This window comes from Podarcis vaucheri, assembly GCF_965113315.1.
Source record: "Podarcis vaucheri genome assembly, chromosome: 7".
Classification (NCBI taxonomy): domain Eukaryota; kingdom Metazoa; phylum Chordata; class Lepidosauria; order Squamata; family Lacertidae; genus Podarcis; species Podarcis vaucheri.
In genome coordinates this window covers 35,737,607-35,752,889 of record NC_138765.1, presented here as the reverse complement: position 1 = coordinate 35,752,889, position 15,283 = coordinate 35,737,607, and the positions used below count along the sequence as shown (strand labels likewise).

General features: G+C 49.6%; 1 protein-coding gene across 2 annotated transcripts in view; it reads left to right on the top strand.

The window, feature by feature from the left end:
• The window catches only part of LOC309535967 (CD2-associated protein-like), a 29,495-nt gene that overhangs the window by 4,126 nt on the left and 10,086 nt on the right, over positions 1–15,283 (top strand). For both annotated transcript variants that reach the window (XR_014221455.1, XM_082229507.1), the window contains exons 3-8: positions 6,199–6,259; positions 8,472–8,596; positions 9,502–9,592; positions 9,911–9,999; positions 13,579–13,651; positions 14,482–14,582. Coding sequence is in view for 1 of the 2 variants with exons in the window: in XM_082229507.1 (XP_082085633.1) it covers positions 6,199–6,259; positions 8,472–8,596; positions 9,502–9,592; positions 9,911–9,999; positions 13,579–13,651; positions 14,482–14,582 (540 nt within the window). In the remaining variant the exon portion in view is untranslated. The remainder of the gene's footprint in view (positions 1–6,198; positions 6,260–8,471; positions 8,597–9,501; positions 9,593–9,910; positions 10,000–13,578; positions 13,652–14,481; positions 14,583–15,283) is intronic.

Below are 15,283 nucleotides of genomic sequence, written 5' to 3'. Positions count from 1 at the left end.
CCTGCCACCTTATGTGCCTGCCTCACTCTGCCCAATGGCGGGACCAGCTCTCTGGCGGCCAGATGCAAAAGCAGACAGACACCTCCTGCATCTTTTTTGGCAGGTGTGACTTGCATGGCAGATTTCCTCTTCTTTACAACTATTAAAGGTGCAAGAATACCAAAGAGCGAGAGACAGAGAGTCTCCATTTTCAAACAAATTTATTTGGAATTTGGGAGAGGTCAGAGAAAAGGCTTTTCAAACCCAAATTGAGCCCTTCTGGCACTGGGCATTATAGCAGTGAAGTAGTTCTCTAGCAACAGTGTCCCAAGGAACAACCCCAAGGCACAGAACGCCATGACCTTGCTGAAGCTAAGCACGTCTGGTTCTGGTCAGTACCCAGACTGAAAACTGTGTTGAACCAAACATATGCCGCCTTGAGTTCCATGAAGGAGGAATGGGGGGCGGGGCGGATATAAATGTAAGAAAACGAATACTGTAAAGTGTCCGGGTGAATAGTCATGTAGAAGAGGGAACCTACACCTTGCATGACAAGCTGCCCTCTTCTATAATAACAATTAAAGGTGTAGGAGCCCCTTTTTCCTTTCCACCCGAGGCCTGGTCCTCCAGACTTTTCCTCCCTCTTCAGCTTTGTTCTATTCCTGCAAAATAACAAACTGGGTATTTGCCTCCTGCTGGAGTTCATGGCCAAATAATGCAAATTATTTCCCCAGCTAATTTGCACCCCTGAGGACAATTTGTTTAAAGGGAAGCTGCATGGAGCTGGGTAAGATGTGCTTTGTTCCCCCAGTTTCACCTTGTAAGGGCTGCAACACACCCATGTCTGTCACCTGCCTCCTGCCAATGTTTGCCTGGCCTTGCGGCTGCTCAAACAAGACAGCTGGGCTGGCTGCAAAGGAGAAGGCTGTGTGGAAATGGGCAGCTGTGCAAGGCCCCTGACTCAAGGCACATGTTGTGTGTCACTGTGCACAGACTGCCCCACATCTGAGCCAGACATGTGCGGAGCCAAACAGAACACCCTTGTCCAAATAGCCAGTGGGATCACTGGTTGGTTCTTTACTAGGCTGTGTTACGAGATAAATAGCAGGGCTTTGGCCATCAGGTGCCCAAGGGGGGCTCCAGGCTGCAGCTCTTTTGTAGGAGGCATTCAAGCCAGTGTGGCATCGTGGTTAGAATATTGGACTAAGACCTGGGTGACCAGGGTTCAAATCCCCTCCCTTGGTCATGAAGCTCACTGGGTGATCCAGGGCCAGTTGAAGTCTATCATCTTAACCTACCTCACAGGGTGGTTGTGGGGATTACCATAAATGAGGAGGGGGAGAGCTATGTACTCCTTGAGCTCCTGAGAGGAAAAGGTGGGGTATAAATGCAATAAATAAATAAATAAATAAATAAATAAGCACTTTAGGTTTACATAATTAAAGTGGATCAACGGGCTTTGTTGCCCTAATGCAGGCATAGGCAAACTCTAGCCCTCCAGATGTTTGGGACTACAATTCCCATCACCCCTAGCTAACAGGACCAGTGGTCAGGGATGGTGGGAATTGTAGTCCCAACCATCTGGAGGGCCGGAGTTTGCCTATGCCTGCTAGTACAAACAAATCCCCCTTTTAAAAAGACTCAGACTTTTCCATTGCACCTGAGGGCAATCAGCTATCTTAGGTGGTGTGTGCAGGCCAGGCTGCAGGGTGCACACAATTCTGCCCTCCAACATCTCACCACTGCTCACTCCCCCAAGCTGCCTGGGTGGCATTGCATCACATGATCAGAACAAAACACACACAGAGAGAGGCAGTGCTTGCTGCAGTGCATGTCCTGGGCTGACTGCCTCCTTGGCTGGGAATGATGCCAATGGTAATGCATGGGAGAAATTCAACCAGGCAAGAGGGTCAACCAGCGCAAGCAGCTAGCAACAAGACAGCATGCCAGGGAAGAGGTTCAAGACAGCATGCCAGGGAAGAGGTTGACTATTGCTGCTCTCCTGTCCTGCAGGATCTGCCACTCGAGGCAGGTGCCTCCCTCTACCCTATGACAGAGCCAGCCCTAAACAGAATGCATGTGCAGATAATAATAAAAATAAAAATTTATTATTTATACCCCGCCCATCTGGCTGGGCCTCCCCAGCCACTCTGGGCGGCTTCCATAAAAACCAAAAATACAGTAAAATATCACACGTTAAAAACTTCCCTGAACAGGGCTGCCTTAAGATGTCTTCTGAATGTCAGGTAGTTGTTTATCGCTTTGACATCTGCTGGAAGGGTGTTCCACAGTGCGGGCGCCACTACCGAGAAGGCCCTCTGCCTGGTTCCCTGTAGCTTTGCTTCTCGCAATGAGGGAACTGCCAGAAGGCCCTTGGCGCTGGATCTCAGCGTCCGGGCAGAATGATGGGGGTGGAGACGCTCCTTCAGGTATACTGGACCGAGGCCGTTTAGGGCTTTAAAGGTCAGCACCAACACTTTGAATTGTGCTCGGAAACGTACTGGGAGCCAATGTAGGTCTTTCAAGACCGGTGTTATATGGTCTCGGCGGCCGCCCCCAGTCACCAGTCTAGCTGCCGCATTCTGGATTAGTTGTAGTTTCCGAGTCACCTTCAAAGGTAGCCCCACGTAGAGTGCATTGCAGTAGTCCAAGCGGGAGATAACCAGAGCATGCACCACTCTGGCGAGACAGTCTGCAGGCAGATAGGGTCTCAGCCTACGTACCAGATGCAGCTGGTAAACAGCTGCCCTGGACACAGATTTGACCTGTGCCTCCATGGACAGCTGTGAGTCCAAAATGACTCCCAGGCTGCGCACCTGGTCCTTCAGGGGCACAGTTACCCCATTCAAGACCAGGGAATCCTCCACACCTGCCCGCCTCCTGTCCCCCAAAAACAGTACTTCTGTCTTGTCAGGATTCAACCTCAATCTGTTAGCCGCCATCCATCCTCCAACCGTCTCCAGACACTCACGCAGGACCTTCACCGCCTTCACTGGTTCTGATTTAAAAGAGAGGTAGAGCTGGGTATCATCCGCATACTGATTAACACCCAGCCCAAACCTCCTGATGATCTCTCCCAGCGGCTGCATGTAAATGTTGAAAAGCATGGGGGAGAGGACAGAACCCTGAGGCACCCCACAAGTGAGAGCCCAGGGGTCTGAACACTCATCCCCCACCACCACTTTCTGAACACGGCCCAGGAGGAAGGAGCGGAACCACTGTATAACAGTGCCCCCAGCTCCCAGCCCCTCAAGACGGTCCAGAAGGATGCTATGGTCGATGGTATCAAACGCCGCTGAGAGATCCAGCAGAACTAGGAAACAGCTCTCACCTTTGTCCCTAGCCCACCGGAGATCATCAACCAGTGTGACCAAGGCAGTTTCAGAGTCTTATGCACCATGGATGGTACTGCATGTGGGCCACAATGGAGGCCCTCCTTGAATGCAGGCCTAGGTGACCTCAACATCTTCCCCTGGCTGCACATCTCTGAATATACAGAATGTCAGCACAGGGTTAAGGCCACTTGCACTAAGTCTCCCTGCCCCCCACCTGTTGCTGAATATAGACAGCTCTTGGGGCAGGGTCTGCACCTGCCATTCCAGTTCCTGATTTCCTCGAAAAAGCTCCAGTTCCTTGTAGGTTGCCAGGCAAAGGTGTCTGAAAAACATCTTCCCCCCAGTGCATCACTCCTGGCAGACAGAAGGTCTGTCCTGTCACAATCGGCTAGAGTCCTCCTTTGTGGCAGGAGGGTGGACGGGATGCCCCAGTCCGCACCCATTATTCTGTGAAATAAGATAAAGCACCAGTGAAAAGCAGGCACATACACACACACCCTGGCAAGGAGCACCTTTGCCTCACATGCCATAAAAGTGACACTCCTTCCCCTTTCACCAAGTCCCGCCTGCTTGTTGCTTCAATTGTTCTCAGGGCCTTTCCCACTTTATCAGGAGTTTCCCCCACTTCTGATAAAGGGGACCCCTTCCCTTTCTGAAAAGCGGGAGCTAGTTGTTTCTGCAGTGGCAGGTTTCCCACAGTTCCATGGGCAAGTTGCCAGGTGACGTTATCAGCTCTTAGCTCTGTGTGTTTCTTTGCTGGAATGGAACCCAATAAACAAGCCTTGCAGGCCGGGTGCGAGGAGGCATGAGGAGAAGAAAAACACATGAAAGCAGGCATCGGTTTTGACTTCAATACCTGCGTATAATTGCCCTAATTCTAGGGTAAAAGAGCTTTTCAAACAACCACTTGTCCTCCCAACAGCCCCCTGAGGCAGGCCTATTTTACAAATGACAAACTGAGGCTGAGAGGCAGGGACTTACCTGAACGTGCTTAGTTAAGTTCATGGCTGAAGAGGTGGGATTTGAACCCATGTTAAATCCAGCATCTTCAGAAGGCCATATAAAGACCCATCAGGAAAGTATCTGCCTTAATGTTGTTGTTTTAAAAAAGCATGCATTATAGCCCATCTCCAAAGAACTCTGGGAATTGTGGTTTATGGAGGTGTTGATGGTTCTGTGGGACTACAGGTTTGCTGCCACGTGGAACTACAATTCCCAAGGTTCCTTGAGGGGGGAGGAGCCAGAAGGGTCGTTGCATTCTGCTTTGTAGCATAGACAGGTGACAAGGTGTGTGCTGAAGCACTTGAAGCCACGCCCACTCGCCGCCCCCTATATAGCTGAGGTAGGTGCCTGCTTTCCCCAGCGTCCTCTCCAGAATGGCTGTTTTGACCCAGAGCCCTTATCTTTTCCGCAAGGTAAAGGGGGAGAGGCCTCTTCCGATTTTTGAGTTCTGGATGTTTATCTTTTCCAGGGGGCAGTTCCTTTGCAGGCTGCACTCCCACCTGTTCAGTGGAGCAGGCCAGCCAGCCATTCCAGTGGTAATGCTCGTTTGCTTTGTCTCTTGAGAGCAGGGAATAGAAGCAGGAGACTCCTGGCTTTTCTTCCCAACTTTGGTTCACCTCTAGTGAATTTGGGGCTAGTACTGAAGGCCCTTCACAGTTAAGAGCCAGGTTCCTTGAGGGGCTACCTGGTCCCTTCACTACCCAGGAAGTCACTGTGTTCTATGGGAGAGGTGGGTCTTCCTTAAAGGCCCCCAAACATCAGATACCACTGCTCCACTGTGGCTTAGAGCCGGGTGGCTTCCTCTGTTCCGTGGAACAGCATCCCAGCTGAGAGATGAGAGGACTTGATAGCTGCATTGAAGGGAATTTGGCCCTCATAAGTTTTCCCAGCTGGATGCAAAGGTGTTCATTTTAAACCTCTTGACATTTGGAAGGGAGATGTTCTGCTTGCAAGGCAGACACTCTTCTGCAAACAGAATGTCTTGGGCTCAGTCCCCAGTGGCATCTCCTCCAGGGAGGGCTAGGAGAGACTCCTGCCAGCCGCTGCTGCCAGTCAGTGCAGACAGTGCTGAGCTGGATGGGCAAATGCTCTGACTCTGTATAAGGCAGCTTCCTATGTTGCTGTCGGTTTTTTGTACTGTTTATATATGTTTTATGGTATGTCTGTTCCTTACCTCAACACACATGTAAAAGGGGATTCCTCAATTAATAAAGAGTTTTCTGTTTTCTAGAAACTTCCACCCCCCATCCCTTTGACTTATGTTGTATAACCTGTGAATAGCAAGTTGTGTGTTTAGATCCTCTTTCTAAATTACCGGGTATGTGCTTGAATCAATTGGAGAAGAAGCGTGAAAACATGACTACAACAGGAAGTCTCAAACTGCTAGCTTTGTGCAAACTGGATGTGGTGATTTAACGTCACCATTAGCTGCGATACCTGCTTGGCAGGGGTTGGACTAGATGACGATTGGGATCCCTTCTAACTCTATGACTCTATGCATTCTCTGACAGCCAAAAAGTTGTTGGGAATGGGTGGAGGGAGACAGGAGTGCAGTCTGGTCACAGAAGCCCTGTCCACATATAAAGTGGCATGCATCACATAATTTGTTGACATTGAATTGCATATGCCATTTTATTGCTCATTTGCTCTGTTTGGAGAGATTCTTCATGATCCCTTTTTGTTTTAGCCACCCTGAACAATTTAGTGTCATCAGCAAACTTGGCAACCTTAAGCTGGTTGTTTTGAGTCCTGGCTCTGTGTAAGAAACAAGATGCCAGAGGGAGACCCTCCCCTCCCATCCCTCCAGGCTGTTCTCTCCTCCTGCTGTCTGACCATTTCATTGTTCCTAGTCACAGGCACCTTTTTCTTCCCCTTGCCTCAGGAAATCCCAGTGAGCCTCCGAGCTGATGGCACCCAGCGATACCCCCGATCCATCCGCAGTGGTGAGTGTATTTTTTTGTTTTGGGGGGGGGGGTACTGTAGGCCGGTGCTGAAGCTTCAAACTAAGGACAACTGAGGAGGGACTATCTTTAAAAGGAACGTAAAAACTTTTTCCCATGACTTTTTCCTCTCTTTTTTTATATATAAAAAAGCAAAGTTCTATTTAATCGAGTGCTGGTGGGGAGTAGGCAAGTGTAAGGTGGTATTTGTGGCCTTTAGGAAATCCAAGACCTTGCTGGAGGTTCTATTTATGTTTCGGCACAGTACCTGTGGGGCTTGGCATTTTCTCAAAGCGGTATGGGTCTCTTTCCATCTGTGCTGCAGCTAAGGCAGTTCAGAGTTTGAACCAGTGGCTCTGTGGAGCATGTCCAAAGTGGTGCCACCTTATTTCACAGCTGTGAGAATGTTATCTCCTGGACTGCTATATGCTAATCTTCTGCATGTCCAATAATCAGCTACTCTTGGGTGGAATTTCACCAAATAAGCTAAACATAGGTTTTATTGGTGTTACTGACTAAGGGTTAAACTGCCGCTTTTATTTTGAAAGGGGGGGGGACACACAACCGCACTCCCTTTATTACGCCCAGCCAAAATGCCACAAAGTAGTGAGCAAACGTTTGAGTAAGCAAAGGTGTTGGTGATGGGGAGAGTGGAAAATGGTTTGGTACTGAAGCCAAAATGGCTGCATAGGACAGAGGTCATCAAAAATTCAGTTTTTTGCTGTATGGTCTTGAAAGGAGCATGGGTATGATAGCTATGACCACCATCACAGAAGTTCTCACTACACGGCTGAGAAGGCTGTGTGTCACACTTCAGTGATGAAACACATACTTAAGAGTCCTCTTTTCTCTCTCCTGCCTGCCTTTCATTCCTTGCTTTTCAAAAGCTTCTACATTCCTGAGATGTTGGAACAAATGGCAAAATTGTTTGCCATCCTTGATTTTTTAAAACAGAAAAAACAAACATTTTAAGCACATGCAGTTTGAATTTGGGTTTGATTTTGCTGCACTGATGCGCAACACAACGATTTTGGAACGAGCACTGTTTTTTACAGAAAAGGATGGTATATATTCAGATTTAACATGTGCATCTGAAACCATGTATGTGCCCTGACTGTAAAAGGATGGACGGCTGCAGGGATCAGTGCCAATTGGGGCCTGAAGCCTGGGGCATGGCCATGACAGGCCAGTGGCAAGTTCAGCTCTTGGCTTGCTTCATTTAAATCAGCTTTCCCCAAACTGATGCCCTCCAGGTGTTTCAGCAGGACAGATGATGGGAGTCGCGGTCCAAAACGGCTAGAGGCCAACAGTTGTGGAAGGCTGCTCTTGATTAATCCTACTGGGCTGTGAGAGCAAAGGGATCTGTCAAAATTTATCAAACTTCTTTTCTGCATTCTTTGTTCCTAGAGTGCTTCCAGATGGGATGCATTTGTGAGATTGTCCTTGCTCAGGCACACAGGTTTTTGGCAATGTAACCAGGCTATGTTGTTGACATCACAGATACAGTTTATCACTCACCCCCATTTAATCTGGATTTACAATTTTCATGGAAAACTTTCTTGCCAGTGATCCGATCATGATATTAAGAGAACACCTGCTCCCAAGAACGCATTCCGACTCTTTAAACCTACATATTTCTTTTACAAGATTTATTGACAGCTTAACCCACAGCTTTCCAAACTTTTCATGTTGGTGACACACTTTTTAGACATGCATCATTTCATGACACAGTTAATTCAGTTTTACTAGCAAACCGGAGGTTAAACTAGCGCCCCTTTCCAGTCCCAGGAGGAGCGCAGGGAGCCAATACACTAATGTGTCCCAGCATAGTTTGGAAATCTCTGGCTTAACCAGAAAACAGTAATAATCTCTCAGCACTTGACGTAAAATAGTATAAAATAATCATAAGAAAATAGGATCAATGGGCTTTAAAAACAAGTAGAAATAATAAACATTATATAAAATCAAGCAGTGTTTAAGAGCAAATATGCACAATATACACTATGTCTGGGTAGGCTTGCTTAAATAAAGCTTTTAGCAGGTGTCAAAATCAGTATAATGCAATCACCTGTTTTATATTACTGTCCTGCCACTATTCTCCAAGGCAAGTTAAATTCATGGGAAAAGAAGAATCCCCCTCTGGTGCCCATCTGGAATTTAGCTATGCGGTCATGTTCTCTGTTCTCCTTGCCTTCCACATTTATCCTTTCTGTAGTCCATGCTGTGAACAAGCTGCCAGCTGCGAAGGAACGCTGGTGCCGGGTCACCTTCTCTTACACCCCAGCAAAGGACGATGAGCTGGAGTTGTGCCCCGGAGAAGTGGTGCAGATCTTGGAGGAGGTGAGGTAGGGGAGCAAGTATGTGGTAGAAGGATGGGGAAATGCTGTTGGAGGCTTAGAGTGCTTCCAGGTGAAAATTCCTTGTGGGTGCCCTGCTTCTCATTCATGCCAGGGTTTTTGGGGTGGATGTTTTTGCAGCATCCACAGGGCACCAATGCCATCAAAAGGTTGGCCTGTATTCTCCCTCCACCCCAGTTTATGACAAATCTGTCATTTCCTGTCTAATTATTAAAAAAAAAAATTGCTTGCCAACAACCCATTTATAATATTTGGCTTCTGCCTGGGAGAGATCTTCTGCTGTCTGCTATTGTCACAGGCCATCTTCTTCTGATCCCACTGGCCTTAATCAAAAGTGTATCAAAATGAAGGGGAATAATAGTAGGCTACAAGTTGGATTTCTCCTTTTCTCTCCTTGTCCCCCTACCCAGTGAAGTGCCAGCTTATACCATATGCACCAAAGCAGCCTCTAAATAGAAAGGCACTTCATCTGGTGAAGGTACTATAGAGGCAGTCTTACTCCTTTGGCAATCGTGTGTCTCCAGTCCCCACCCCCAGATTATGATGCCCTAAAAATGAGAGTTGTGAAATTTGGGAGGCTCCCTCGAACTGCAAGCCTTGCAGTTGCACTCGGGTCCTGCTCACGAGCTTCCCTTCCTGTTGGGGCACCATGAGGGCACCATAAGCCTGCATTGCAGCCTTCATCTTGTGTCTCCATCAAATCTCTGGGTGCATCCAGGGAGGTGGGAGATGGTTGGGGGGCACCCGATGTATCTGGACAGGGACCCTGGGACTCTTTGCCTGACTCTTTGCCACTTCTCTTCTGTGGGCCGGTGGTGGGTTGTGCAACAGGAAGGCGGAGGCCCTTCCAGAATGACAACGGCTGTTTTTTGTCCTCTTCCTCTGCAGATTGAAGACGGCTGGTGGTTGGGCAAGAAGAATGGGAAGTTGGGAGCCTTCCCGTCCAACTTTGTACAAGAGCTAAACGGCTTGCCTTCAGGTGGGGGGAGCACAGGGCCTGGGGTGGGCATGTTGTGGAGGTGGGTGGGGATGGGGGCACCAGTGCCTCTCCAGCCTCTGTGACATAAATGTTGGGAGTGGTGCAGAGCTGAGGGGGAATAATCTGAATTGAATGCGGGTGCTTCCTTTTGGTTGGGGCTTCCATGCAATCCAGGAAGCACTCCCCCCTCACATCTTTTAGGAGGCTCAAGATCTGGTTAAGGTCTGTAGAGGGGGGGGGAGAAGGGGTAGAGAGGCAGGGCCTGACTGGAAGTGCTAACCTGACCCCACCCTTCCTCCCTCAACTGTCAACTTCCAGAGATGGTTTTTGCAGAGCCCAAAGTCGGAGCGGGGAAGCAGCGCCCCAAAATGACCAATGAGACCTTCGTCCTCAGTGAGCCGGAGAAGGTGAGCGGAAGGAAGGTGCTTCCGTGGCCCTGGGACCGGAAGGGCTTCAGGTGCCCTCCTTCACAGAGGACAGGGCTGTGTTTCGAGGGCTCCTCTATTTGAAAGACCCTCTGGTCTGTTTGAACCAGGGATGGGAGTGGGTATTGATGTTGTCTTAAAAATAATAATTCAAAATTAAAACAAAACATATCATCCTTATTCCCCCCCCATTTTTTCTCCCTCCCCCCACCCTCCCACACAAAACTCATGACCCCCACCCCCCAGCTTCCCTCAGTTCCAGTCTTTGGTTTCTCTGAGAATGCTGTTTTCTGCATATAGATCTTCAAACTATTTAGCTGATTGTTATCAATGAAAAGTTTGTGAATGTTTATTCAAAGCCAGCCAAGCAGTCCAGTTCACTTTGTTGCATCTTCAAATACTTTGTAAAGGGTCCCCATTCATCTTTAAAGTCACCGTTATCCTTGTCCCGTAGCTTATATGTCAGTTTTGCCAGTTCTAAATAGTCCATCAATTTTTCTTGCCATGATTCTTTAGTTGGGCTTTCTTCAGTCTTCCATCCTTGTGCTATTAGAACTCTTGCGGCCGTTGTCGCATACTTGAAGATATTTTTCAGCTTTTTTGGCAGATCTTTCCATACAATCCCTAACAAAAATGCTTCAGGTTTTTAAACAAATGTTAAATGGATGTTGTCTATCAACAGTTAGTACTTTGACAGCAAGGCTGAGCTGGCACACTGTCTGGATCACACAACATGCTCAGCAAGACCTTAGGCTTAGTGGGTCTAGGCCAGTGTTTCCCAACCGGTGTTCCGCGGCACACTAGTGTGCCGCGGGACGTTGCTTGGTGTGCCGTGGGAGGGAGGCGGGCGAGTCGGGCGGCGAGAGGCGGGGCGGCGGCGGCGAGGATCCGCGTCGAGCCGGGGGCGGCTCCGCGGTGGTGGTGCCAAGGTTTCTCTCTCCATTCTCCCCTCACACACACACACACAGAAAATAACACAGGATCAGCTGACAGGACCCGGCCAATGGGGCGGCGGCGGGGTAGCGCGCGCAAAAGGGAGGAGCGCGAGACAGCGGACGAGGAGGAGGCCGGCATGTCCGGGCAGCAGCAGCAACAACAGCAGCAGCAACTCTCGGCGACGGCTCCTCAAGCCCCGGGCAACCCTACTCCCTCACCGGCCTCGGCCGCCCTCCTGCTCCACCCGCCGCCGCCTCCCCCGCTGCCGCCGGCCACCTCTGCCCCGCCGCCGCCCCCTCCTCCGCCCGCTATCTCCGCCACCACCACAACAACCGCCGCCGCCGCTCCCGGCAGGCATGGGCCCAGCTGAGGCAGCGGCAGCGCCCCGGCGCCCTTCCCTCACGGTGGCGACCCGGCCCTGAACGAGCAGGAGAAGGAGCTCAAGCGGCGCCTCAAGCGGCTCTACCCGGCCGTGGACGAGCAGGAGACGCCACTGCCGCGCTCCTGGAGCCCGAAGGACAAATTCAGCTACATCGGCCTCTCGCAGAACAACCTGCGCGTCCACTACAAAGGTAGAGGGACGGAGGGAGGGCGAGGCTGAGGCCACCGCCATCCCCAGGCCCCCTCCGCCTCTTCCTCCGAAAGGCAGGCTGAGAAACTCCCAGGGAAGCTCTGAACGTCTCCCCCGAAACCGTCGGGAGGCTTCGGTTGTTGCCTTTCTCTGCCGAGGTCGGTGGACCCCGAGCCTAGGCTTCCTTCCCGCACCCCGCTTTCCGAAGACCGCACACCAGTTGGGCCAGTACATATTCCCCTCCCGTGACTGGAGCGGAATAGCCCTTTCTCTTCTTCCCCAACCCTTGTCGTTGGAGGAGTCCCTCAGTCCCTCGCTTTGCTGCCTCCTCCCCACCGTCACCCCCAAAGCTTGGAGGTTCCCCGGCAAGGGGGAGGGGAAAAAATTGAAACTTGCACTTTCGTGCGTCCCTCCCGGCGTGACGCTGCGCGCTGACGTCACGGGGCTGTAATGGTGGTGTGCCTCGAGATTTTTTTCATCAAACAAGTGTGCCTTTGCCCAAAAAAGGTTGGGAAACACTGGTCTAGGCCACTGCTTTGCTCCTTTTTGCTGCCGCGCCCTGGCACTATGGTTTGTCTTAGCACAGGATGTCAACCAGACCATAGATCACCAGGTCCCAGCCTTCCCCACAATGATTCCCCCCTAACATTTATACACTGCTTGATTATAAAAAAAACAAAACTCAAAGTGGTTTACAATAAAAAGTAAAGCAATAAAACTGCCAGTGAGGAAAATTAACAATTTAAGACTTTTGGAAAGTTAAACTAACAATAGACTCACACCAGCTATTTATTATTATTATTATTATTACTATTATTGTGAGATGTGTTGCATTTCTATTTAAATTAAAATCATTCTAAATATTAGCATATGCAAATCGGTGTCCTTGTTTTTGTTCTTCTTCTTTTGAGGCTGCATAAGTAGTTGCCTTTCCCCTGTAGCTCTCTGGCGCTGCTTCTACAAAGGGCATCTCCCGTGGGAAAGCTGTGCTTTGTTCATTGATTTTTTTTTATGGAGTATCTTCATGACACCATGAGCAAAACATCTCTTTCTCGTGTTTTCCCTGCTCAGCTTCTGTTGTTGTTTTCCCACGGAGCATTTTTTTAAAAAAGCACACTGGAAAACGGCCGTGCAGTTTCCCCAGGTGTGAACAACCCATCACATGGCTATGCAACAGCCATTCTTGGTAACTACAGCCTGCATATATTATTCCAGCACAGAGTGTGGCCAATTTACGACCTGCCATGTATTGCTGAACTTCAATTCCCAGCTGACTGCTGGCCATGCTGGCTGGGGCTGATGGGAGCTAGAGTCCAACGGTATCCGAAGGGCTGAAGGGGAAGCTCTAACCATTTCCTTTTCTATGGTCCTCTCTCTGTCTATCACCCCTTCAAATAGCATTGCCTTTTTAGCTGTTTATCTTCCCACCCCACCTCCATTGTTAAAGGGGCAATCATGATCAGTGATGCAACAAGGTGGGGAAAGGAAATATTTAACACTGCACACACACTGTGATTCCAATGAAAATGATCCTGTCCCCACATTTGGGGCTGGGGAAAAGGGAAACATTTTCTGTCCTGCTACAGAATGTTTCCCGGATTAAAAAGGTCTGGAAGCAGTTTTGCTATTTTACTTGCAACTTAAAGCAAAACAGCAATGACAGTGCTACAGAATTGTCCACATCTGGAAACACCCTTGGACAATGTCCTCTGTTTAAATCCAGGGATCAGTGCCTCTATTTTTTGGGGAGGTGGGAAGCAATGAAATACCTTTTACATTGACCCAAGTACCGTAAGTTCTTAAGCCAGTTTTCTCTTCAGAAAACAACCACCGGGTCAAGATTACTGCTCTCTGCTAGAGAGAAGGGCATCATTTGCTGGCTGGGGCTGATGGGAATTGTAGTTCAAAACATCTGCTGGGCAACAGGTTGAGGAAGCAACTGCTGGTGTTTCTTTAGCAGTGGGCAGGTGCTGCACAGAGCTTGTGTTTTTGTGTCAACAGCCTTCTTTCTTGTTTCCGCACCCCTTTCTGTTGCTTCCTGGATCCTGCTCCAGGTGGAGAACACCCTGGAGAAGCCTACCCCTCCTCGGATGCAGGCGAGTCCCAAAGTCCAGGCTCCGCAGACCAGTGAGTTGTGACCAAGATAGACTTCTGCTACCTCAGAGCTGCCTTTGTTGGGGGGGGGGCACTGGGGCCTCCCTGCGGTTTTCAGAGAGGAAAATGAGGCAGGGAACGCCCATTTTTCCATTTCAGTCTGGAATGGGGTTGTTGCAGGGGAGGAAAAAGGTGGCGTAGGGGGCCAAGCTATATTAGGGTGTGTGAGGCCCCAGGTGGGAGCCTAGAGTGAAGTGATGGTTGCAAACATCTGGAAGGGAGGGATAGGGTATGGGGAGGTTGACCTGATGCCCTTTTGTGTGGGAAAGCTGCTGTGGGTGTGTGGATGCTGTGGAGGGCTTAATTTCAGTGGACAAGTCAGCCCTCTTTAACTCAGTGCTGTCTAGATGTTTTGGACTACGACCCCTTTCAGCCCCAAGCAGCTGATGGGAGTTGTAGCTCAAAGCTGCCATGTTGGTTGGAGCTGATGGAAGTTGTGGTCCAAAGTGGCCATGTTGGTTGGGGCTGATGGGAGTTGTGGTCCAAAGTGGCCATGTTGGTTGGGGCTGATGGGAGTTGTGGTCCAAAGTGGCCATGTTGGTTGGGGCTGATGGGAGTTGTGGTCCAAAGTGGCCGTGTTGGTTGGGGCTGATGGGAGTTGTGGTCCAAAGTGGCCATGTTGGTTGGGGCTGATGGAAGTTGTGGTCCAAAGTGGCCATGTTGGTTGGGGCTGATGGGAGTTTGGTCGAAAACATCTGGAAGGGTACCCAGCTGGGAATGGTTGCCTTCAGAGCACTCGGACCAGAGCAAGAGAAATATCTGAATCCAAATCCAGGGGTGTCTGTGCTTTCTTCCACCTGCAGGTGACGCTCCTGTCTATTGTCGAGCCATGTTTGATTACGAACCAGAGCATGAAGATGAGCTCCTCCTCCGGAAAGGCGATTTGGTCCTTTTGTTGAGCAAGGTGGGAGTCCTGGGGAAAGTTGGGGTGGGGAACTTCCCCGATGATATGAGGGCCACCCACAAAGTGCCCTGGCCCCATCTCTGCTCAGAGCTAAAAGGGCACAGTGTTTTCAGCTCTTAAGAGCTGCTTTGCTGCTGGATCAGACCAGAGACCCATCTAGCCCCATCCTCATGTTGGCACCCTAGATGCCTTTGGGGAAGCCAGCAAGCAGGCCCTGAGTGTGGGAGCCACTTACTCTCCCTACTTGGGCTCCCCAGGAACTGGCACTGAGGAGCAGACCTTATCTTAAGGGTGGGTGGAAGAAGCTGGCACTCTGGAGGCAACCCTCTCTGTCCTCCAGTTAACTGTTCTAAATCTTAAATACCCAAACAACAGCTATTTCGTAGGTGTTCTAGGGGGTGTTAGTGACCACTGATACTATATCTGGAATTTCTTCCCCAAAACTGGCAATTTGGGGGCATGACCTGATTTAATGAAATTTATACACCGCTTGATTGGGGGCGAGAGAACCCTCAAAGCGGTTTGCAAAGAAGACAACACACACAAAAATGACCTTAGTGAGATTAACAGCAATAATTTAAGACATTCGAAAGGTTAAAATAACAAATGACTCACGTCAACTTCCTAATGTTTCTGCGTAGGCTTGTCTAAACCAAAAAAGTTTTTAATAGGCACCGGAAAAAGTAGTGCTACCTCCTGCT